This window comes from Calidris pugnax, unplaced genomic scaffold, assembly GCF_001431845.1.
Source record: "Calidris pugnax isolate Ruff unplaced genomic scaffold, ASM143184v1 scaffold9, whole genome shotgun sequence".
NCBI lineage: Eukaryota > Metazoa > Chordata > Aves > Charadriiformes > Scolopacidae > Calidris > Calidris pugnax.
The window spans coordinates 5,176,096-5,198,480 of NW_015090778.1; the positions used below are offsets into that span (position 1 = coordinate 5,176,096).

The following is a 22,385-nucleotide window of genomic DNA, read 5'->3' on the forward strand; positions in this document are numbered from 1 at the left end:
CTTCATGTTGTAAATTCCAGGCTTGTTTAAATATTTGGGGCAGGGTTCCTTTTTTTTTTTTTTAAAAGCAATTCTTAAAACTGAACTCATAAATGCTTTCAGCTTCTCGAGTTTTTCACCATCCAGGCATTAAAGATCTGAACTTTGAAGGTGGTGACTTTTTATTTTTTTAGCTAATGACGTCCAGCCTGATTTTTATGTATATGTGAGGCACTGAGGTGATTCCAATGGCACAGTACCAGTTAGGCAAGCTGTAAAACAGGCACATCACTCAGCCCAGAAAGGAAAAGTTGGTGCTCTCTCTGCCTGCTTAATCATTCATTCCCAGTGGTGTTTGTGTTCAGAGGCTGGACTCCGCATGCGGGCGGCAGCCATCTGTCTCTTGGTTACAAATTAGTTAAGCAGGATTGTAGTGTCTGGGAAACCACTAAACATCCCTGAGAAAAAACAGGGTCCGGGCACCTCTTCTGCATATGCTCAAAGGATGAAGTAAACTGCCATGTTTCTCCTGGAGTGTGTGTAACAGGCCACAAGCATATAAAATCAAAGTAGATTTGGATTGGTTCTTTTCAGTTCAGATCGCTAACAGTAAAACGTGGTTTCAAACTAATCTCTTTTCATCTTGCTTGCTAGCAAGCTTCTTATCAATTAATTGTAGCTGTGGGTCATCTTAAATACTGTAGATCCTCAACAATCTCTTCAGATATGGTGCTCCTGGGGTGGAGTTCATGGGTTTACATGAAGAAAACAATACTGTAATGCAGATTCACTTTATACCTGATCAGGTAAGTGTATTTTCAGTCCCTCTGTGACTCATGCAGACCTCCTCTAAACAGGTGTTGAGTTTGTTCCAGGTAACTGGGCTCCTATTACCAAGTATATTCAAATGTTGCTTGGCCAGGAAAGCTTATCCCAGTGTATTTTGTGCTCTCAGCAGCACTTGTTGCTGTGGAGATGCTTGGTAAAACTTAGGAGTGGCATTATTGTTTGTTAGTCATTTATCTCAAGCAACATATTGGGAATGGTAATAAGGCCAAAATAGTTCGGGCAATCTGCCGCAAAACCGAGAATTTCCTTTTCCATGTGCAGCCCCTATTCTTTCAGCAGGACTGGGTGGTCTTTCTTCTGCAGAAGAGATAGAACAGTAGCTGCTGCTGAACTGATTTAATTATTTTCATGAGTTCAGAACAGCACTGCTAACCTCACCGGCTGTTGAGCTTGTTGCCTTTGTGTTTAGGGGTATTGAATCTTGCTCCTGGGGTTTCCTGAACAGTTATTGCCACAAACTAAAAATAGGAAGGCAGAATTTTCCAAATGTCTGGTGAGTGTCTAACCACTTTCCCTTCCCTTGACTGGCAGACTGGTGTCTGGGCCGCATACTTTGTTGCCTGATGCCCCCAGTGTAGCACGAGTGGCCTCTCTCCGAGAGGGATTTAATTCTTGAGGCAGTTTTGGGTGTCTGTTTGCTTAACTAATGGTATAAGCTGAAACTCCCATGGGGAGTGTTGCACCAGGTGTGGCTTCAGCAGGTAAAATGCTTCAATTTGAACATGCAGCCAGCAGGGCTGGGCTCATAAAAGGACTCTGACACAACCCTCCAGAATGAGGTTGGACATGAAGAATGCAAGGAGTGTGGTGTAGTAGACTCTGTCAGCCCCACCCAAAGCTGGGGTGTGTTTCAACAAACCGTGCCGAGCGAGGTGGTGGTGAGCTAAGAGCCTGCAGCTGCCTGGCTGAGCTTTATAGCATAGGGTGAGCTTTTTCAAGAGCTTAAATCCTTGTCATCCCCCTCAGTGATAACCTGTGCCTTTGTTCTATGTAAGAGGGGTTTTGGCCTTTAGGCTACTTCTTGTCTCCCCCCAAATCCCTCGCTGTTAGCTAACAGCATTGCTGCAGTATATACCCACTGCTATAAAGAATTGCAGCTGGCTCCTCAGCCTTGTTTTAGCAGAGAATTATGAACTTTACTGCTACATTTACTGTGTTATATTTAATATTGTTGTGGGAAATAAGCTAAGTTTTGCTTCAGCTTATTGATGTATCATTGTTAGTGTGATAGTACTAACAAAGAAGCCTTAGTAATAGTAGAGTCTAATAAATTGTATCCAATTAATCCCCAGAAATGCCCTTGGTCTATCAAGGGATCCTTGTTTGCAAAGCGTTATCTAGGTGAAGAGAAACAAACTGGAACATGGCCTTCAACACAAAAACCCAAAGGGTAGGGGTGTATCAATAAGGCCAAAGAAACCAGTCTGGTAAATCTGCCAAGTAGATGGTAGCAAAGACTCTGAAATAACGTGTAGCATAATCAACTAATCAAAGGCACGTTTAGGATAATGATTTTGTAGAATAGGTGTATGTGTGCCTTATATGGGAAAAAAGTACAAAATAAACCTGTAATAGGTCAAGCGATCGGGAAGAATGTGAGCTCCAACTTCTCAGCCAATGAGAAGGGAGACAGAAACTCAAGCGGCCGGGATAAAGGTATAAAATACCTGAAAGCTAAAAGATCATCGTGCATCTATTTTTGGTGCACCCGATTCAGCGCTGTTTCGTATTAATAAATTATTATTTTTTTTAACCTTTGCTTTGGTGACTTTGTCCTCTTTAAATTCTAAGATGTGAGTTGGTGTTTCTCACATTGTGATACTGAAAAAAGATGCATTTTGTGGTTTTGTAGTGCCAGCTGGTGACATTGCTAGATGATAACAGCTTGCATCTCTGGAGCTTGAAGCAGCACAGTGGAGCATCTGAGCTGCGGGAGGAGAACCGCTTCACCTTGAAAGGGCCACCTGGGTAATCTGCAAGAGTGTTTTTGAGCTAGTTTTGGGATAAGGAAGTAAGAAAATTCCACTATTGTTCCAGCTACAGCTTGTCCTGTTCTTACAGACTCTCACTCCTGTGAATCCATTAAAGGGGCATCCATAGAAACCAAAGGGGTGTTGGGTAGGGCCCAGGAAGCCACATTTTAAGAGTGTTGTACCCATGTAAAGGATGCTATATATTTTTTTTAATATAATGTGCATCCCCTTCTGTGTGTACAGGAGCTGTTTAAGGTTAAGTAAATCTAAGCATCCCTTAAGTCAGAGTTTAAAATACTGCTTGACAGTTTTGGGACACTTACTAAGAGAGGTGTCTGTAAAAAGGCGTCTGGGTCTTTGTCCATGTGCTTGTCAAAAGTTTTTGACATAATTTATCTTAAAGCTAGTGTTTTCCTCCTTCAAAAAATCATGTCTGGCTTAAAATTTCTGCCTATAAAACTTGTAAATATCCCCGTTGAGTTTTTAGTTCTCTCGAGTTCAGTAAGGATAGTCTTTTGCATGCAGTTGATGAGTCTCTTTGCGGCCCCAGGTCTCCACCAAGTGCCACGCAGATAACAGCTGTCCTTCCCCATTCCTCCCGGGAAGTCCTGTATCTTGGCACAGAGAGTGGCAACATCTTTGTCGTGGAGCTTCCGTCATTCCGAGTGCTGGAGGACAGGACCATAACCTCTGAGGGCGTGCTGCAGCGGTGAGTGAGCAAACAGGCGCTGCTGTGTAGAGGTGGAATCTCATTAGCAGGCATATCCTTTGTTAAAACGTCACCCAGATTATGCACTGGGGCCTCACTGTTGTGTTAAGCATTGTCCAAATCTGCATGACTCCTGTGAAAGTAACTTTTGGTCCTGGTTATGTGTTAGGTAACAGTTTCTGTCCTGATCAACCCAGTACTGTCACCGTGCAGGTATAACATATGGGCAGAACTATCTAGGAGACACTTGGAGTAAATCTGCAAACCTTGTGCTCTGTCCCTTTTGTTTACTTTTGCAAGAATTGTTATGCTTAGCTGTAATTACACTTTTTTTTTTTTGACTGCTGGCAGAACTTCTCATGCTGCTTTGTCCAAATGAGGATTTTATTACTCTGGAGATTCAAGTGCTGCTGAAAACTGCCCTACTTCATGTTGTTGTTGCTTCCTACTGACATTTCCATGTCACCTTTATTCTGTAAGGGTCACAAGAGAATAGGGAGGGTGATTCAGACTGTCTTTACACTCCTGGGATTCAGTCCTGAAATTCATTGTAAACCTAAAGAAAACGGGACCGGATGCACGTATATATGGCAGGCCTGGTGTGATGTCTTACATGAGATTTTTCTGCTGCTGGAAGGATTTATGGAGGATTGTACTTATTCTCATCTGTTTGGCTGTCTTTACACTCCTGGGATCCAGTCCTGGAATTCATTGTAAACCTTGGGGTTTCCCTAAAGAAAACGGGACAGGATGCATGTATATGTGGCAGGCCTGGTGTGATGTCTTACATGAGATTTTTCTGCTGCTGGAAGGATTTATGGAGGATTGTACTTATTCTCATCTGTTTGAACTTTTTGTTGCTTAATTTCTCATTCTTATACCTTAACTGTTAGTACAGTCATATTCAATTGTACCTGGAAAAAACTTTTCTTGGTTTTCTCTTCTGTTTCTGTAGGGTACCAGAAGATTATTGTAACAGGCGATCGTGTGAATTGGTGGAAGCCCTTCGGGAGCACCCTAAGAACCCTGACCAGATCCTGATTGGATACAGCAGGGGCTTGATTGTCCTCTGGGACCTGCAGAATAACAAAGCCACACACCATTTCCTGGGCAGCCAGGTATTAACTCAATGCAAAGTCAGTTGAGCAGGGGAGGAAGGGCTCTATCCTCTCAGGGCACCTGGAGACAAGTAGGTGCAGGGGGAGCCTGCTAAAGCTTCTTTTTCAGTGAGAATGTGTTAGTTTTGGGGGGTGTTAACAGCTCTTTGGAGAGCAGTCATTGTGTGTCTTTCTCTTCAGCAACTGGAGAACCTCTACTGGCAGAGGGATGGCAGTAAATTCATTAGTTGTCACTATGATGGAAGTTACACCCAGTGGCCAGTATCCAGTGACAACAGGCAGCCTGAGCCTCTGGAAAACCTTGTGCCTTATGGTCAGTAAGTGAGGTTTAATAGTTGCATGTTCACCTAAATGCAAACTCATTCTGAGCTTGTCTGGGACATTTCAGTTGCGTTCTCCCCAGTGTTTAATACTAATGGCAAAATGTAGAGCTACCTTTTGAATGGGCCATGAGCCTGGACTAAGGGATTTCAGTCCTGGTTTTTTATCTTCTTGGATTTTGAACTCCTTTACAATGTTGAGGTCTGTCCTGATTTTTTTTCTTTTTGGATTTTAAACTCCTTTACAATGTTGAGGTCTGTCCTGAACATGGAGCGCAAATGTGTTGACGCTAATTTGTGACCTTTATGAAGAATGGTGTTGGTGATTCAGCTCTGTTTTAGTTCATGTCCTGTTCAGCAGGAGTTGCTTGGATCTTCTGTAATTATTAGTGAGCTAAGTGTACTTTTTGTCGACCTGAGCAGTGATGAAATGTTGCATCTGATTTGCTGAAACCCATCAAATGGAGATGACCTCATCTTTTTAAGCATATAGAAGCTTTTAAAGCTCTATCACCTTTACGTTAGTTTCAGGAATGCCTGTGTTTTTAACGATCCTTTCTAGTTAATCAGCTTCTACAACAGCACTTGCACTCCCTGTTAGCTGTCAGGTTCAAAACTTCCCCTGACTCTAAACCTTGTTTTGCTGAGCAGTGCTGTGGTCAGTGAGGCCCAGAAGACTTGTTGTCTGATGTGGCTTGGTCTGGGGAGGTGGTGGTGCCACCAACTAATTCAGGTGGCTTCCTTTGACTTGGAGGCTGAGGTGTCCTAGGTGAAGCAGAACAAGAACTTCTTAATGTAAAGATGCACTTCTTGAATTATGGCAAATAACTCTGTTCTCTTAGGTCCTTTTCCTTGCAAGGCCATCTCCAAGATTTATTGGCAGACAACAAAAAATGGGTAAGTTTGTGGTATATCCCTTCCCTCTCAGCTGTTTAAAGGCATTTAAAGGTTGCAGCGTGCAATACTGTAACAGCCTTTAGAGTAGCATCATAAGAATTTTAAGAATTTGTTGTCAAAGTTTGACTTGCCTCATGTGTTTGAAATTTTGCTTACTCTTCACTTCAGCATATACCACTCTAACTCTGTATTTCTCTCAAGGCTTCCTTACATTATATTCCAAGGAGGGATGCCCCGGGCCAGCTATGGTGACCGGCACAGTATCTCTGTTGTCCATGGCAGTCAGCAAACAGCCTTTGACTTCACGTCACGGGTGATAGACTTCTTTATAATCTTCAGTTCGGAGCCTACTGCAGGTATGTGATGAAAGGGCATTACTGAGGAATTAGAGTAGCTGTGTACGCATGTGGAAATCTGCCTGGTGTAAATAGCATGTAAAATGTAATAAAGAGGTCAGTAGTTTGGGGTTTTTCTGAGACTTTAACAGAGAATGATACAATTATTTAGGGTTAAAAAGACCCTTAAGGTTGAGTCCAACTATAAAAGAGATTTGCCATTTAAAAGTGAAGTGTAAAATACTGGTATAAAGAATGGGCTGGTTATAAATGCCATACATTCCTCAAAAAATTAAGGTACTCCATTAATGAGAAAACACCGCTTAGGCTCACGTCTGTGTAAGCTGGACATAACCAGGTTGTGAAATGAGGATCTGAATATTGCTGTTTGGAAATAGCACTTCAAAAGAGTCAATAATTAAAACCAGAATTTACTCCCACTGAGACATTGTTTCTTTTAATTACTACCTGTATTTATGAGTAGGGCTCTGGGTAATAAATCAGCAAAGGGTGACATAGAACCAAGAGTCAGTATGCAGGGAGCTTAATTTACTTACTGCTGGTGAACGTGAATGTAAACAGGTCTAAAACTGAATAGCCCTCATTCCATGGCTTGCTTGGAGCTTGTCAGATTCTTGTTGCTGTTGAAGAGCTTTGTTGCCCTTACTTCCGCACTAGCTGTAATATTATTTCTTTTCATGGAACTGTAAAGGATTTTCCCCAAGAACTGTTTCTCTAATGCTGGTGTAGTTCCTGCTTTTGGTATAAAATGCTATTTCAAGCTCCACAAATGTTCGGTATTGGAAGTTGGACCAGACTAAATCACAGAAGTCTAGATGTTTTTAGGAGCTTGTAGGCACATCTTCTGTTGCTGAATGTTCTCGGGCTTTCTAGTTTCAGGTTTGCCTGGTAGACTAGTTTCCAAACCTATTTGTCTTGTGTACTGCTGGGGGTGGTGGTGACAGCTCAGGGCTACACACTGGGCAGCTGTGGGCATTCAGAGATGTAGATGCAGGTTGGCTCCCTCTGGCCTATTGTACAAAGCAGACCACAGACCACAGATCCAGGGGAGGACCGTCTTGGGAAGGCAGGCACAAAGAAACAGCTCCTCCCACCTCTCTCCCCAGACCTTAACAGACCCTCTCAAGTCACTGCAAAACCAGCAAAGTAATTGAACTGAGATGAAGGGTCTTTATGTGTGTGGTGTTATAGGTTTTTCCCTACAGAACACTGCCTTTTATAAGCATCTTCCAAACGTGCAGAACCTTCAAGCTTAACAATGCCATGTCATTAAACTTGAGATACTGCTTAGCTTTTATCATTAAAGAAACTAGACTCTTTTACTTTCTATGAAGCCAAGATTCTAGGTGATGGAACAGGTGTCTTGATGAAAGAAATCTGAGTTCTTTAGATAAGAGAGGAACTACTTAAAGTTCAGTTCCTGGATATGATTAGAAGTCATTTAGGATGAAGTAACTGAACTTAACAGGCTTGATATTTATACTTCCCAAGGATTGAATTAACCAGTTAACACGACTTCTAGTGGGTACAGGAAGGAGCTGCTACAGTAAGCTGAAACTGTTGCACTTAGATGAGGAAGTTTTGGTTTTTTTTTTTACAATAAAATGAGGTTTTTGTGGTGCTGTTGCACTTAGATGAGGAAGTTTTTTTTTACAATAAAATGAGGTTTTTGTGGTTGACAAGCTTCCTTGTGGCTGATTGCCTAAGCTTAGTGGATCTACGTAGCTTGCCTTGTTTGCCCTTAAGCAGTCTTCCCTGCAATGGCAATACGAAGGTATTAATTGTATACCAAAGCCACTTAATTTAATAAGCACAAAGCTTATGCGTTGCAGCATGGTGGTAGCTGGTGACTTTCCACTACCCTGAATATGCTGTGGAAACAATTTTTAAAAGGCTAGCCCTTCCTGTTTTCTTTCTCTTTTTTTTTTTAATACAAGCAGGTGGATGAGTGTATGGCAGTCATGACAAATTCTAGTGTGCTTGCCAATTCAGCAACTTCACATAGATTCTTGCCATAAGCAATGAGCTCAGATGTGTGCCTTTGCAGGAAAAAAAATATTGTTAAAACAGAGTATATTTGGTTAATAGGTAACAGCAGTCAGAGTGCAGGGTTGATCATGCATGATGTAGTACAGGTGTGATATTATTTATTCTATTCAGAAGTCCTGTAGACAACTGCAAATGATGGCACATAAAGCAAAGTAAAACTGTATATAAAACACTTTTTCATGAAGAAACTGAACTAATTAGTTTTGTGTTATGGCTGTGGCTAGTCAGAGGTGAAACTTGGGGTGTCTGACTAGAGTGGTGCCAAGTACTAATTACTTGAAGTTAATTTTTGCTGAGTGAACAGTGTTGGTTTGTGCTTGCTTATAGACGTGCCTTCTTGCAAGTATATGCCAGGTAATCAAACAGCTAAAGAAGGGAAGTAAAAGTACAGGTTAGCAAGGAAGGTCAGTGAAAAGCTGCTCGTTTGCTTATGGCTCACTATCACACACATGCCCCCCCCTGCCACGTTACAGCTATGCTTTCACTTAGATTTCTGTAGCTGTGTTAATTGCTATTGGTGTGAACTGATTTGTGGTTTTGGTTTTCACCACCAGTTGCTATTGTGGCTGTCTCACGATTGTTATTCAGTAGTGTCTCTGTAGATTAATTTTTTTCACTTTAATTCTAGTTACAGTGAAAAATCTTATTACTGATTGTGTCAGGTGTCATCTGTAAAGTTACACTAACAGATTTCTTTTGTTTGCAATCTTGTCTAATATACATATGAATATATATTAAATGATGCACACACTCTTTAAAAATGAAAGTCCAGAGGATATGTCACAACACGTGAGAAGCAGGGAAAATGAAAAGTAAGAGAGCCTGAACTGTAAATACTTGTCAGTTCAAGGGGAGAAGCATTCTGCAGAACCCAAGGCATTACTGTGTTTAAGCAGCTTAGCCTAGATGGACTGTGACCCTAACGCAGTACTAAATGGGTCACTCCCGGGGTATATGCATGGCTGTCCACTTCGTGTTGTTAATTAGCTGTAGGTAAAGTCCTTGGAGTTCTGGCTGTTGCAATGGTGAATATGAGCTTGTGTTATTTTGCCATGCATGTTGTTAACAGATATTTTTATTCTGCAGTGGAATAATGCTGAATATGAGCTTGTGTTATTTAGCCATGCATGTTAACAGATATTTTTATTCTGCAGTGGAATCTATAAAAAAAGTCACTCTGACAGTCCCAGGAGCGGTATAAAGAAAGATGAAAATCACACTGTCAGTCCCAGGAGCGGTATAAAGAAAGATGAAGTTGCAGTAAATCTGTTAATATCTTGAAATCTATTAATATTAGTGCCTCAATAGACCTAGTTAACACAGAAGCTTTTAGAGGTTTTGCCAACAAAAATGTTTGTGTAGAGCTAAGTGATAACAGTTTTCAAATAAGCTTTACAGGAAGTTTGTTTCTATTAACCTTGGATGGTCATTTTTGTCAGGCTCAATGAATCTTGTTTCTGCAGAGTTCGATGACCCTTCTGCTATGGTGGTGCTGGCAGAAGAAGAGCTGGTAGTTATAGACTTGAAAACTGCAGGCTGGCCAGCAGTCCACCCTCCATACCTGGCTTCTCTCCATTGCTCAGCCATCACCTGCTCACACCACGTCTCCAACATCCCACTGAAACTGTGGGAGAGGATTATCAGTGCTGGGAGCAAGCAGAACATTCACTACTCAAATATGGTATGGCATCTTTAAATGTACGTGTGTTCCCATGCATTTAAGACCAGCGTGGCAGCTCAGAATGTGGGTGGTCTGTGCTGCTGACTGCGTGTGGAGGGATGAGTCCCAACAGACATTGTCCTGCTTCTTAATAGGGTCGAGAGAGGCTTTTTTCCCAGAGCACCACCAATACAGTAACTCACACTGGGGGATTAAAATGTGATATTTTTTTCAGGCTTTGACAAGCTAGAAGGAAAGCCTGAGTGTTCCCAGCTGTCAGTGGTAACAAACTTCTCGTTTAGAAGCATGAAGCTTTCGGCACAGCTTCTTGAGGAAATGTGTAGAATATCTTCTAAAAAGCACAGCTGGTGTCAGAACAGGAACATCTAATCTAAACAAAAGCTAACAGCATGGACTGTTTCACTGCCACTTGCACTGAAGTTCATGCTCTCCTGCTGACTGCATATTCTCTTAACACTGTCACTGCCTAGGAAGTCACAGTCTTCCCTTAATGTATTTGTAGCCGTGGCCGATTGATGGTGGCACCAACATAGCTCCAGATCCTCCGCAGAGGGACTTGCTTCTAACAGGGTAGGTACTTAAATGATAACAATCAAGAAGGCCTTTCCAGTTTCTGTTCTTCCTTTGGAACTAACTGAGGCTTTTCCATGAGGTTAAAGTCTGCTCATCTTGTAGGGAGAAAGGCTGCAGCCATACAGTACAACCTCTCAAAGCTGGGCTGCGAGCTGTGTGATGCTACCGGATTCTGCTGCTTCTGAGCAAAGAGGTTGTTTCATCACAACCTCTTGCAGCTAATCTATAAAGTTGGCTTATTTCTAGTTCTGATGCGTTATCCGTTCCTGCCACAAACATCAGTGTAGAAGTGCAGGCAGTAATCCAGACTGCTTCAAAGGGAGCAGTGTAAAAGGAGAGCCTCATCTTGCAGGTTTTGAAGCCTTTTTCCTCCTCCTACCTTACATTGTTCTGAATCTCAGAAAAGAGGTGAGCTTGGACTCCTGTCTGCTTTGATCAGCATGAACAGATCTAGCGAAGTGGTAGAAGTAGCTGTCGCATCACATAAAAATGTATCATTTTCTTTTCAAAGCACTTCTAAGAATTTCAGTGGGCTGATCATCAGACTTCATTCTTGATGCAGCATGTTGTTAGAAGCCCTTACCCTGATATTGGAAGAATTCCACCAATTTTCACTTGGAGAACTAAGATTAAAGCTTGATATTTTTTTTTCCCTCCCTCCTTCCCATTAATACTATTTTTGTCAAGATGAGTTGTTCTTCTGTATGCTAAGCTTTTTTTTTCCTTTTCAGTGCTTTTTGGAGTAATCTTAAATTGTACACTGGTGTCAGGTCATTTAGAACAAACTGGATTAAAAAAACCCCAAAACGTAAATCTAAACAAAACCAAACTCCATAAAAAAAACCAACACCAAACAACAAAAAAAGCACCCCAAAAATATTTCTCTTGAAGCTCTAAGTTGTCACAGCTCAGGGCTTTGTAAACAGTGTGATTTAATCTTTGGTTGTGTTTTTTCCCCTCTGTTTTATCATCCTCCTCGGGGTGATTTGCTGTTCTCCTGTATGATGTGTGTTTCTGTAACCTTTCCCTGGACAGGCATGAAGATGGCACTGTGCGGTTTTGGGATGCATCTGGTGTCTGCTTACATCTCCTTTATAAGCTGAGCACAGTGAGGGTATTTCTCACAGATGCTGATCCCAATGACAATATGAACACCCTGGGTGAGGATGAATGGCCTCCGCTTCGCAAGGTAAGACAGCTGTTGCTTGTGGAAGCTTTCTGAAAACCTGAGGAGTTTTGATTCTTGTTCTAGTTAATGCATCTGCAAAGATCAGTCACTGTGTGTTCTCTCTCTCCCAGGTTGGTACCTTCGACCCTTACAGTGATGATCCAAGACTTGGGATCCAGAAGATCTACCTGTGTAAATACAGTGGATACTTGGCTGTAGCTGGTACAGCAGGACAGGTATTAGAATAGAAACAGTCATCATCAACCTTGCTTTTAGCACAGGTTGTCACAGTGCAACTTGGAGATGTGTTAAAATTTGAAATATTCATTTCTATAGTGGTAAATTGATGTAGTTGCTGGAAATGTTGTTTCACAGTTCTGTTTTCTCTTATCTGTTTTTTAGACTTTATCTAACACTCTTTATCAGCCCTGAGAGATGCTGTAGTTTTGTTGTTTCACAGTTCTCTGTTTTCTCTAATCTGTTTTTTAGACTTTATCTAATGCTCTTTATCAGCCCTGAGAGATGCTGTAGTTTTGCAGCAGCTAAAAAGGTCTGCAGCTTGGAGGACTGCTTAATTTGTAAAAACTGTAGCAAAGTTTGTCCTCTTCCTTGCAGGTACTGGTGATGGAACTGAATGATGAAGATGCAGAACATGTTGTGGACCACGCTGAAGCAGATCTCCTGCAGGACCAAGAAGGCTATCGATGGAAAGGTCATGAGAAACTAAAGACTCGAGATGGACCTGTTCGATTTGAAGCTGGTTTTCAGCCATTTGTCCTTGTCCAATGTCAGCCACCGGCTGTGGTCACCTCACTGGCCCTTCACTCTGAATGGAAGCTTGTGGCCTTTGGTACCAGTCATGGTTTTGGGCTTTTTGACCACCAGCAGAAACGACTGGTCTTTGTCAAGTAAGTGTCTCCTTTCCAGGAGGTTTGTGGTAATCTTCTTAAAGATGACCTGGAATTGCTAACAAAATAAGTTGTGATAAGTGATTTTATAAGAGCAGTCAGTGTAGCAAGCAGCTGATCCTCATTGGATTCTGTCCTTGAAGATCTTCAAGAATATATAAGCATGTTCTAATCTTTGTGTGTATCCTGTTGGACTCTTGGGAGTGATTGCCACCCAGTAGACAGTGACCATGTGCCTGCTGTCTCCCTCTTTCAGGTGTACACTGCATCCCAGTGACCAACTGGCCTTAGAAGGCCCACTGTCTCGGGTGAAATCCTTGAAGAAGTCCCTCCGTCAGTCGTTCAGGCGGATCAGAAGAAGCCGGGTGTCCAGTAGGAAGCGACGAGGAGGTAGTGGAAATGCCTCAGAGGTGAGGGGTCTGCCTTTTTGGGGTCTTGTCTGTTTACAGCTTGGAGCATGCAGAGTCCTGATTAGACTGCCTCCAGCAAGAGGATGTCTACAGTCCTGCTATTGTGTCAGTAGCTTCTGGTATAAGGGCAAAAATGGCAATTTCTGATGTTGTTATCTGTTGGATAAAATAGTCACATTTTTAGAGAAAACATACTGTGTGTAGTTAAACATATGATGGAGAATTTACCTGTTCGCTGTATTGCTACCATTCTTACTATCTCTCTCCCCTGCTGTGTCTTTGCCTGACTGACAAAATGTCTCCTCCCTTTGAAGGTGCAAGAAGCAAATGCCAAATTTGACCAAGACGCATTGCAGGAAATGGAACTGGCTCCAGTCCAGCGGAAGATTGAAGCCCGGTCTGCAGAAGACTCTTTTACTGGCTTTGTGCGCACCTTGTATTTTGCTGATACCTTCTTGAGAGACAGTGAGTAGAAAAAAAAGCATCTCTCCTTTCTTCCGAATGGGTTTTTCCTCCTTCTGCCAAGGAAGGTATTAGAATTTACTGCCAGGAAAATTTGGCACCTCCTGTGTCCTACTTTGTGCTGTGCTGAAAAGCTAATATAGAACAAGAGCATATGTTGTCATGCAGAATTGTTATTTTGCCATTCTGGCTGCTGGCTAATCCAAGGCAAGTACTAGTTCATTTTTGGATGCAGCCTTTATGTATGGTTTTCAGATGTGCTGGGATGACATCTGACTTTTTAGTATAAGCTTTTCCTTGTACCGTTACTCTAAAGTTCACCCCTGCCCCAGCAGAGCCTCTTAATTTTGGTGAGAGTGGTGGCTGGTTTTGTATCAGAGTCCAAACTGATATTATGCATAAACTTACTTTGTTCATATGTGATATAAATACATGAGAACTGCATCCAGCAATTGTGGTATCTGATGGAAACAGCACTCTGTTCCCTTTACTCACGTGCCATGTCCTTTATCAGGGCTGCTGATGGACGTGTGTTGGGAAAAGAAGTGCTAAGAACCTGTCGTTTCCCTGGCAAGGCTGCCATAATATAAAGATATTTAGGATGTAAACAAAGGGAGGATGTGTATAGCTAGTGGAAAGCAGTTATCCGAGGGTGTCACAGATGGTGCCTTGCTCATGAACCTTCTTGTTGCTCCAGGCTCCCGCCACTGCCCGTCCTTGTGGGCAGGCACCAATGGAGGTACAGTCTACGCCTTCTGTTTACGTGTTCCTCCAGCAGAGAGGAGGATGGAGGAACCTGTCAGGGCAGAGCAGGGTAAGTATGCCTTGTGAAAGCAAGATCTTAATGGATCTGAGCTATCACTCATATAGCCAAGAGCTGTGTACAAAAAAAGCAAGGTAATTCAATTACCGTTGTTTATCAGTGAGAGTGGAGCTAAATGTAACAGTGTCTGAGCTAAGCAACGCTCACTGCAGCAACTGAACTGAAGAGTGAGCTCCAGCACTGCCTGACATGCCTTAGCCTCATTTCCTACTGACTTCAGAAATTTCAGTTTGTGTCAGCTGTCATTGAAGTTTACCATCAAGCCTTGGTGCACATGTACCTTATTCTGACAGCCCGACCTGCTGTCTTTATGTAGTAATAGTTATTGTTTAACATATTGTTTAACCAGTTCAGTCCAAATACTCTCTAATGACTTAATCTTTTCAGGCAGTGTTTCTGTAGCCACATTGTATAGGTCTTCAGCTTTGAGAGCTGGAGTGAGATATGAGTGAGGTTCTAACATAGGGTCTGACGAGACTCCTGTTTGGTTTTTCTGTTTGTTTATTTTCCTCCTTATCTTGCTTGTCTAGCCAAAGAGATTCAGCTGATGCACAGGGCTCCTGTTGTGGGTATACTTGTCTTGGATGGACGCAGCACTCCCCTCCCAGAACCTCTAGAAGTAGCACATGACCTTTCTAAGAGTCCTGATATGCAAGGCAGCCATCAGCTGCTGGTGGTTTCTGAAGAGCAATTTAAGGTAAGTATTACCCAGGAGGTGTGTATGCACCGCATAAAATCTGCCAAAGCACTCAGCAGTGCTCGGTTGAAGGTAGTTCTTGGGAGTGCTCACTCTGCTGTACCTGAATAACACCCCTGGGGCAGCACTTCTGCTTGGTGCAGTCCGTAAATCAGGTGTGTGCTGATAAATTGGGTATTCAGCATAGTGATGTACATGCTGAACGTAGAAGTTTTATTCCTATATTACATTATACTCTTTAGACAAGGCTGCTTCTGGGAAAGGGCTTTTGCTGTGGTTAGTGCAGAAGCAGGAATTGGTGAGCATTTCTGTGAAGCAACTAAAAAGCTTCTTGTTTTGCACGCCAACTAGTCAGCATAGAAGACTTGAAGTAGCTTGCTGTAGGCTGGCCTTGGCTTTTTAATGTGGAAAAGCACACAGAGTTAGTGTAAACCCTGTTCTCTTTCTTTAATAATTGGTAGCCAAACATGGAGGGGTTTTGAAAGAACTAGGGGAGAAATGCAGTTTGCAGCCTGAAGGGTGAAACTGCTTGATGTCAGAACAGAAAGAGATTCTAACACTGACTGTGGCTGATTACTTCTGGTCCCACGAGCAGGGGGCCAGGCTGACTCGGGTTACACCTGTGTGTACTCTGTGAATGGGAGCATTGTTAGAGGAGGGAGCAGCAGATGTCCTGGGGTGCGGCTCCTGCCATTGTGCCCGAAAGAGATGTCAGTGTCTTGTTTCTATTGACAGGTTTTCACATTACCCAAGGTTAGCTCCAAACTGAAGCTCAAGCTGACGGCCCTGGAGGGCTGTAGGGTACGAAAGGTGACGGTTGCAAACTTTGGCAGCTGCAAGACTGACGATTATAGTGAAAATGACCTGGCTGTCCTGACTAACCTGGGAGACATTCAGATCATCTCACTGCCCTTCCTCAAGCTACAGATCCGCTACCCGTGCATCCGCAAAGAAGATGTGAGCGGCATTGCGTCCTGCGTCTTCACCAAATATGGCCAAGGTAAGGTGTGCTTCTCCCAAATCATCTACCTCTGTTGTGTGTCTGAGACACTGGAAAAGGGATTATGAGGCTTAGTGTTTAGAACTGGCTGTGTATACATGTGAATGTTACATAAATATATCCATTATATGTTTCTAGCCAGCACCAGTTGCCAACAGGTACTGATAGATGAATTAGCAGTGAGTTTATTCCGTTATTGTTAATGAGTACGGTGGCTTTCAGCTAACAGGTCAACCCATCTTTGGAACACCTCTAGGGATGGTGCCTCAACCACTTCCCTGGGCAGCCCATTCCAATGCTTAATAACCCTTTCAGTGTAAAAAAATTTTTCCTAAAATGCAAAATCCTAAAATGCAAACCCTTTCTGCCAAACATAGAGGATGCTTAAAGCTGTTCTTCTTTTGGATTACCTCTAGTTCTGGAACTGTGTTCTTGGACTTGAGAAGTGCTTATAAATTCCCAATCATCTGTAGGTTTCTATCTGATCTCACCGTCGGAGTTTGAGAGGTTTTCCCTTTCTACCAAATGGTTAGTGGAGCCCCGGTGCGTTGTGGACGTGCCAGAAGTTACAAGCAACAATCATGTGCACAACAAGTCTGGCATGGAGAATGCTGCAAGAAAATCCAGGTAAAGTGTAAAAACTCTTGCACACTGACTGTGAGCAGTGAGACCTGCTCCTGTGTTTGCAGCTGATACAAGCAAGCCTGTGTGATGAGTTCTTGAAGCCTGTCTCCTTTTCCAAACATTTCCAACAAAGTTTTGTATTTTATAGAGCATGTTGTCTCTAAAAACAAAAACAACAAAAAAACCCAAAACCCAACAACCAAAAAAACAAAACCAAACAACTTTGAAGTTTTTGTTAACAACAAATTGGCATGAGGAAATGTATCTCCCTGATGATTTTCCTACTTGCAGTACAGCTGGTGGGACAGAGTAGTGAAGTGTTGGAATTGGTATCCCTAAGCTAGAGTGGTAAACTGTAAGCTCTGGCTTGCTTTACCTGTTCCCTAATGATGTGTCTGACTGACACCTGACTCTTGCATACTTTAGTGTGTTACTGATGAGGCTGAACTGTTGCTCTGTGATGAGAAATCCAGTGTTCCTCCTCTCCTCCTAGAACATCAGCAAATAGCAGTAGATCTGACACTCACGGAGATTCTATAGGAATTTTATTCCAAAAGTTTAGAAATGTTCTCTGATGCCTGCAGGCTTCTGCATCACATGTGATGAAGCCCTTCCTGCATTCTTGCTCAACAAACCATTTTGTTAGCATGCACTGGAGCTTCTTGCAGCTGCCAAGAGTATATATGAATTCTCTGCACACCTGTGCCTCAGAGTCAGTGTTTGTTTTTTGCCTCCTTTCCTTTTCTAGGGGATCAGGAAGGAGTTCGGGTGACTATGGAGAAGATGGTAAGCAAAAAATAATTGTACTAAATATAGCATGGCGACATGTAAACCTGAGACATCTTTCCTATTGCTACAGTTGATGTTTTCTACCTAAGAAAGGGGAAAATTGGGAGAGGCATGAGGGAAACATTGTGACCTGCTTGGACACAGTAGTTGCTAGCTCTAAAGTAAGTTGGATGTGGCAAGATCGCCTTGAAAGGGTGGAACATAGTTTCTGCTGGAAGGAAGAGGCTGTGGGAAGATAAGGTCTGAAATTCCAGATCTTCTGTTGGCCAAACTCGTATTGCTGGAAAATATAGTTCAGTATGTGAGAGGCTTTAGGGATTAGTTGTGAAGCATTCAATAAAGTCAAAAGGTACTTAACAGGGAAAAACCAATAACTCCAGTTCTGTTGTAGGTTTCCAAAACTGCACGTATTTCATGAAAAGGGGAAAATATTGTTAGGTAACAGCTGTTTTCCTACTCTTTTTTAGAAAGGAAGTCTGGGAGGCTGATGGAACATGCCTTACTCAATGATGAAAGTGAGTAAGATGAAGTCTTGCTACTGACAGGGCAGGTGCCTTTTTGGGTGGGAATGGAAGAAAGCTGCTGGGAATTTTCCAGTACTTAATTCCAAGGGATCTGCAATTATGCAATACTGGTAGAAATAGTGGGTTTTCATGAATCAGTAGAAGTGAGAGTTTGGAGAGGTAGTCGTGCCCTCAGGCAGGGGTTGTTCCACATGGCTGCATTCACTGCTGTGATAAGAGAAGGATCTTTACTTTCCAGCAGGACTTGTGTTAAAATGACAGCTGGAACAGACTGTTCTTTTGGGGCTCTGGTACACTGGGACTGGCAACACTTCCTCTGGCAAATGACTGCTTCAGTTCTTTATGCCAGCCTGTTTAGTAAAATCTTGGTACTGTTGAAGGGGCAATGATACTATAAGGTCTGAGCTCTGTGTTGTGGGAGGCAGGTTTTAAAGGCTGTCAGGGGGAGGTGGAATGTGGCTACACTGCTGCCTGAAAGCAGATCTCCACTGGTTTGACTCACTGCTTTAACTCTTTGCTTTCCAGAAGTCCTGAAGGAGATCCAGAGTACTCTGGAGGGGGGCAGAGGGTGAGTACCAACCAACTTTTGTCCCTACTGGGTGGGGTTGTCAAGGGAGGGCATTTCTAGTTGAAAGCAGGGGGATGCCCAATATGATGTCAGGGATCCTTGTGCTGGAATCTGGTCATGTATGTGTCCCACAAACTGTCAAAGGGAAATAGTAGGAGAGAAGCAAGTTCTCTTTCACATGGTGTCCCTTGACTTTTTTATGAATAATGCTTTGTCTCTTTCTCTCCGAAAAGCAGGAGAGATCACATTCCCACATCCCAAAGGAACAGGACTCTGAGTATTCGCATCCAGGTTTCTATTTGTGTCAACCCATACTGATCTAAGGGCAGGCCACAGGGGCTTAGTTGGTCGAGGATGGGACTCTGGAGTTTAATCCTGGCTTGACACTGTCACTGGGACGTGTTCAGTATCTCTGCTCCCATTCTGTCTATACAATGGAGCTAAACTACCACCATGGGTGCGGGGCTTTACCTTGTCTCCCTAGAATACTGATGTTCAGGTGACAGGGGCTATGGAAGTGTAGACAAAGGACTACTGTTGGCAACGGATGCAGGAAGCTTGGTGGAATTGGTAACTGCTGGTGTGTAAGGATAAGTGACTGTCTGACATGCTCTGCTCTGCGCACTTCCTCTGGACACTACCTAATCCTGGTCTTCTGTCAGCAGCTGGGAGTGGATGGGATGATACTGCACTGCAATAATGAATCTTTCCTTGTGTCATTGCAGGAGCTATGCAGAAAGAAATTTGGCAAGAAATCCATTAGGACATGGACTAAGTAATGGAGGAGGTAGGTGAGGCTAAGGATATTTCAGTGCCAGTGAAGCAGCCAAAGAAAGCAGAAAGTAAAATGAAGTTTGTTTATAAATTTCAGCTTATTTAAATGGTTTGTTGATAGTGCAGAACTCTGGTCTGAATTTTCTGGATGGGAGTCTGCTGGCTGTGCGATGTACTAGCACTGTTCATCACCTTGTGCCACATTAGTAAATATGTTGCCGTTTTAAAGGAAGAGATAAAAATCCTTTGAAGGCTCCTACCTGACGCTTAACCTTACCATAAAGCAAGCTGGAGAGGTAGCCAGAGCTCATAGCAATAACCTGTTGAGTACACCAACTCATTAGCTCTCATTAGCTTTCAACTTCTGTCATCTAAAATGGCTTTTGCATTCTTTTATCCCAAAGCAGATTGACCAGAATTCATCAAGGAATTTCTGGCATCGGATTGAGTGCCATAAACACTACTGATTGGGCAAACCGTCCCTGGGGAGAGGGCACCACTGCTCCCTGCATCGCAGGCTAGTGAGCTGCAATTTGCATGCATCTGCATGCCTGCCTCTGCCTCCCCTCTTAGTGCCTCATTAGAGACATCTCCTCTTGGAGCCCGCCTTGCATTAGGACAGAAGCGGATCGCCAGGTCTGATGCACCACAAGCCTCTGAGTACATCTAACTTTTAAATGTTTGCACATTTCTCTTTTCTACTGGGCTGGGTTTTAAATTATAAATTTAACTGCCTCGGTGCAGGATTTTAATAAACGCACACTGTTACCTCCAACTGGTTTAAAATTATTTTTTTTTGTACAATTTTTTAAAATCGTATGGGTATTTCAGTTTTAACGGAAACATTTTAGAAATTTACTTTTTAAAAAAACATTAAATAATATATGCTAGATTCCTGTGACTGCTGTATGTGGTATCTGAATGAGTAATTTTGGGTTTTGTTTGTTATGGTACTGTTAACTGGCTTTATGGATTTGGGTAGAATCTATTTTTGTAGCCATTCAAATCAGAGGAGAACTAATTGAACTTGATTTTTGTTTCAACACTACGTTGCTCTTTTTTGGAAATAAAACTCTGAATTCCCTTTTGTGACCCTTGTCTGCTCTCATATCTGTTCTTCCCATCATTTGTTTCTTTCACATTGGCAACAGGCTCATGCCCACTTACCTGTTGAAGAAGGTGGAGTTGAAGCTGTAGAGGCAAAGAGCACTCCTGGAGATGAAGTGGCCTTGTTAAGCAAGGTGGTGGTTTGGAGAAAATGCATGTGGCAAGCAAGTTGATTGTATCACTGTCCTGCAATTCATACATGGTGTTGCCAGAAAAGGGCATAATTTTGGATTATAGTGCCTGAAAGGCCATCTATTACCTTGTCCTGAAATAACTTGGGTGATAACGCGCTGAAGGGAGGAACAGCTGATCTGGCAGCACTGCTGTATTAGTCAGCTAACGGATTTTGAATTGGAAGTGGTGAAACACTACGTAGAGCAGTTCGTTACTCTTTGAATTCTTTGGTTCCTTTGTGCCTGACTTAACACCATTTGCTTCTTTTCCAGCTAATAAAAAGAACAGTGTATTCTCCTATTTCCTGTAATTTGCTTGTAGCACTATGAGAGTCAGTGAGAAAGAACTAAATTCTCTAAGACTGGGTGCTGAGCTGTCATCAGTGGCATGCTTTGGAAGCCCTCTTGTTTTGAGCTCTGTCTTCCTGAGCAAGGTGGAGGGATCCTTTTGTTCCTAGAATATTAGGGTGGGCACTTTCTATTCTGCAGGAGAATATTGTTGCAGTTGCTGTTCCTCAGGTGGTGTTTCGGGCACCCTTCCTTCTAGAAGTATTAGTATCTCCTCTGAGACCTGACTTATTGCTAATGAGGTTTTAGAGAGCCTTCTCTTCTACTCAGCGTGGTCTGACAAACTTGTTTCTGTTTCCTTATTTCTGCTACCTTCATTATGTCCTTGTTTCTATTGCTGCGGGATGGAGGCTAACAGAAAGGTGGCCTGCTGTTTTCCACCTCTTGTGCCAGGCACTGATGCTGCAAATTTACAGGAAGTTGGGGTTTAATCAGCAGCTTCTGACCTGGTGTGATCCTGTGCGTGTGCATCATCCTGGCGCACCCAGCTGTTTCTTTCTGCTCCTCACAGATGGGCTGATTCTGATGCCTTTTCTGAGTATTTAATTTGCTGGCAGGCTTGGGGTGAGTGACGTGGCAGTCCTGCTTAGAACCGGCAAAAGAAGTTCATAACTTCTCCCCATTTTCAGCCATATAACTTGAAAAATCTAATAGGTCCACTGAAAGAGTTGGACTGGTCACAAAACTGCTATCAGAATTTGGATACCTTAAAGTGAATTTAGATTTAAAACCAAAACAATTCATATCCAGGTTTCTTGTTATCTTTCTGAAAGCACAAGCCAGACTGTTAAGGGGATCAGTTTAGGATGTGTGCTGATATATGGCAGATCTTTCCTAGCAATGCTTATTTGAAACTTACAGCTGAAGGATTCACTGGAATAAAGTGCTTGGCTTATTGTTGTGAGCAGAGGCATTGAGAATCCTTTTAGAGCTGCCATGTCTGAAATACAAGAGAAATAGCAAAGGGGCAAAGCAGAAGACTGGAACTCATGTGTTGTGCTTTCAATTATATTCTGAGCCAGGCAAGAGAGGATGGAAAGCCTCATGACATTCAGAACTAGGGTGTATTTTTTTTGTGCTGTCAGAAAACTACTAGCAAGTAAAATCAGTGGTGGGATAAGGTGTTTGTGAAGGATGCATTCTTCAGTGAATATCTGTAAGCAGCTTTTGAATGCAACAGGGGGGGAAAAAAATCTGTCTGTATTTCTCCCTTTCAGCAATTGCCATCTGAGTCTTGCTGTTACTCTCAGCCTGCCCATCAGCTGACAGTAACAATAATAGCCTGCTTCTGATCAGAGGATTCAGCTGCTGCCAAGCTCCTTGAGTTTTGTGCCCACCTCTACTTTTCACTTGAACTCCCCTTGTCTAGGATCTGATAGAAGCTTGCTGTGTCCAAGAGCTAATGCTTGGAAGCACTTTGAGGGCTCGTTGCCCCTTATTAAGTTTATTGCCAGTCAGGCTTTGGCAGTGCTCTCCCGTTCTCCTGCTTTATGCAGTCTCATTGGG

The 22,385-nt window shown here is 42.7% G+C and overlaps 1 protein-coding gene across 3 annotated transcripts in view; it reads left to right on the top strand.

The window, feature by feature from the left end:
• Positions 1 to 20,343, top strand: part of LLGL2 (lethal giant larvae homolog 2 (Drosophila)) — a 37,235-nt gene extending 16,892 nt beyond the window's left edge. The window contains exons 4-26 of one of the 3 annotated variants that reach the window (XM_014952556.1): positions 704 to 785; positions 2,681 to 2,796; positions 3,352 to 3,510; positions 4,466 to 4,628; positions 4,809 to 4,941; positions 5,791 to 5,845; positions 6,047 to 6,201; positions 9,714 to 9,931; positions 10,434 to 10,501; positions 11,540 to 11,693; positions 11,804 to 11,908; positions 12,288 to 12,580; positions 12,837 to 12,990; positions 13,305 to 13,455; positions 14,150 to 14,266; positions 14,806 to 14,972; positions 15,708 to 15,972; positions 16,446 to 16,599; positions 17,345 to 17,382; positions 17,853 to 17,900; positions 18,435 to 18,477; positions 19,203 to 19,264; positions 19,656 to 20,343. In XM_014952556.1, coding sequence (XP_014808042.1) covers positions 704 to 785; positions 2,681 to 2,796; positions 3,352 to 3,510; positions 4,466 to 4,628; positions 4,809 to 4,941; positions 5,791 to 5,845; positions 6,047 to 6,201; positions 9,714 to 9,931; positions 10,434 to 10,501; positions 11,540 to 11,693; positions 11,804 to 11,908; positions 12,288 to 12,580; positions 12,837 to 12,990; positions 13,305 to 13,455; positions 14,150 to 14,266; positions 14,806 to 14,972; positions 15,708 to 15,972; positions 16,446 to 16,599; positions 17,345 to 17,382; positions 17,853 to 17,900; positions 18,435 to 18,477; positions 19,203 to 19,264; positions 19,656 to 19,663 — 2,908 coding nt within the window. In that variant the 3' untranslated portion in view covers positions 19,664 to 20,343. The remainder of the gene's footprint in view (positions 1 to 703; positions 786 to 2,680; positions 2,797 to 3,351; positions 3,511 to 4,465; positions 4,629 to 4,808; positions 4,942 to 5,790; positions 5,846 to 6,046; positions 6,202 to 9,713; positions 9,932 to 10,433; positions 10,502 to 11,539; positions 11,694 to 11,803; positions 11,909 to 12,287; positions 12,581 to 12,836; positions 12,991 to 13,304; positions 13,456 to 14,149; positions 14,267 to 14,805; positions 14,973 to 15,707; positions 15,973 to 16,445; positions 16,600 to 17,344; positions 17,383 to 17,852; positions 17,901 to 18,434; positions 18,478 to 19,202; positions 19,265 to 19,655) is intronic. The other 2 variants (XM_014952548.1, XM_014952537.1) reach the window with 2 other exon arrangements.
• The last annotated feature ends 2,042 nt before the right edge of the window (positions 20,344 to 22,385 follow it).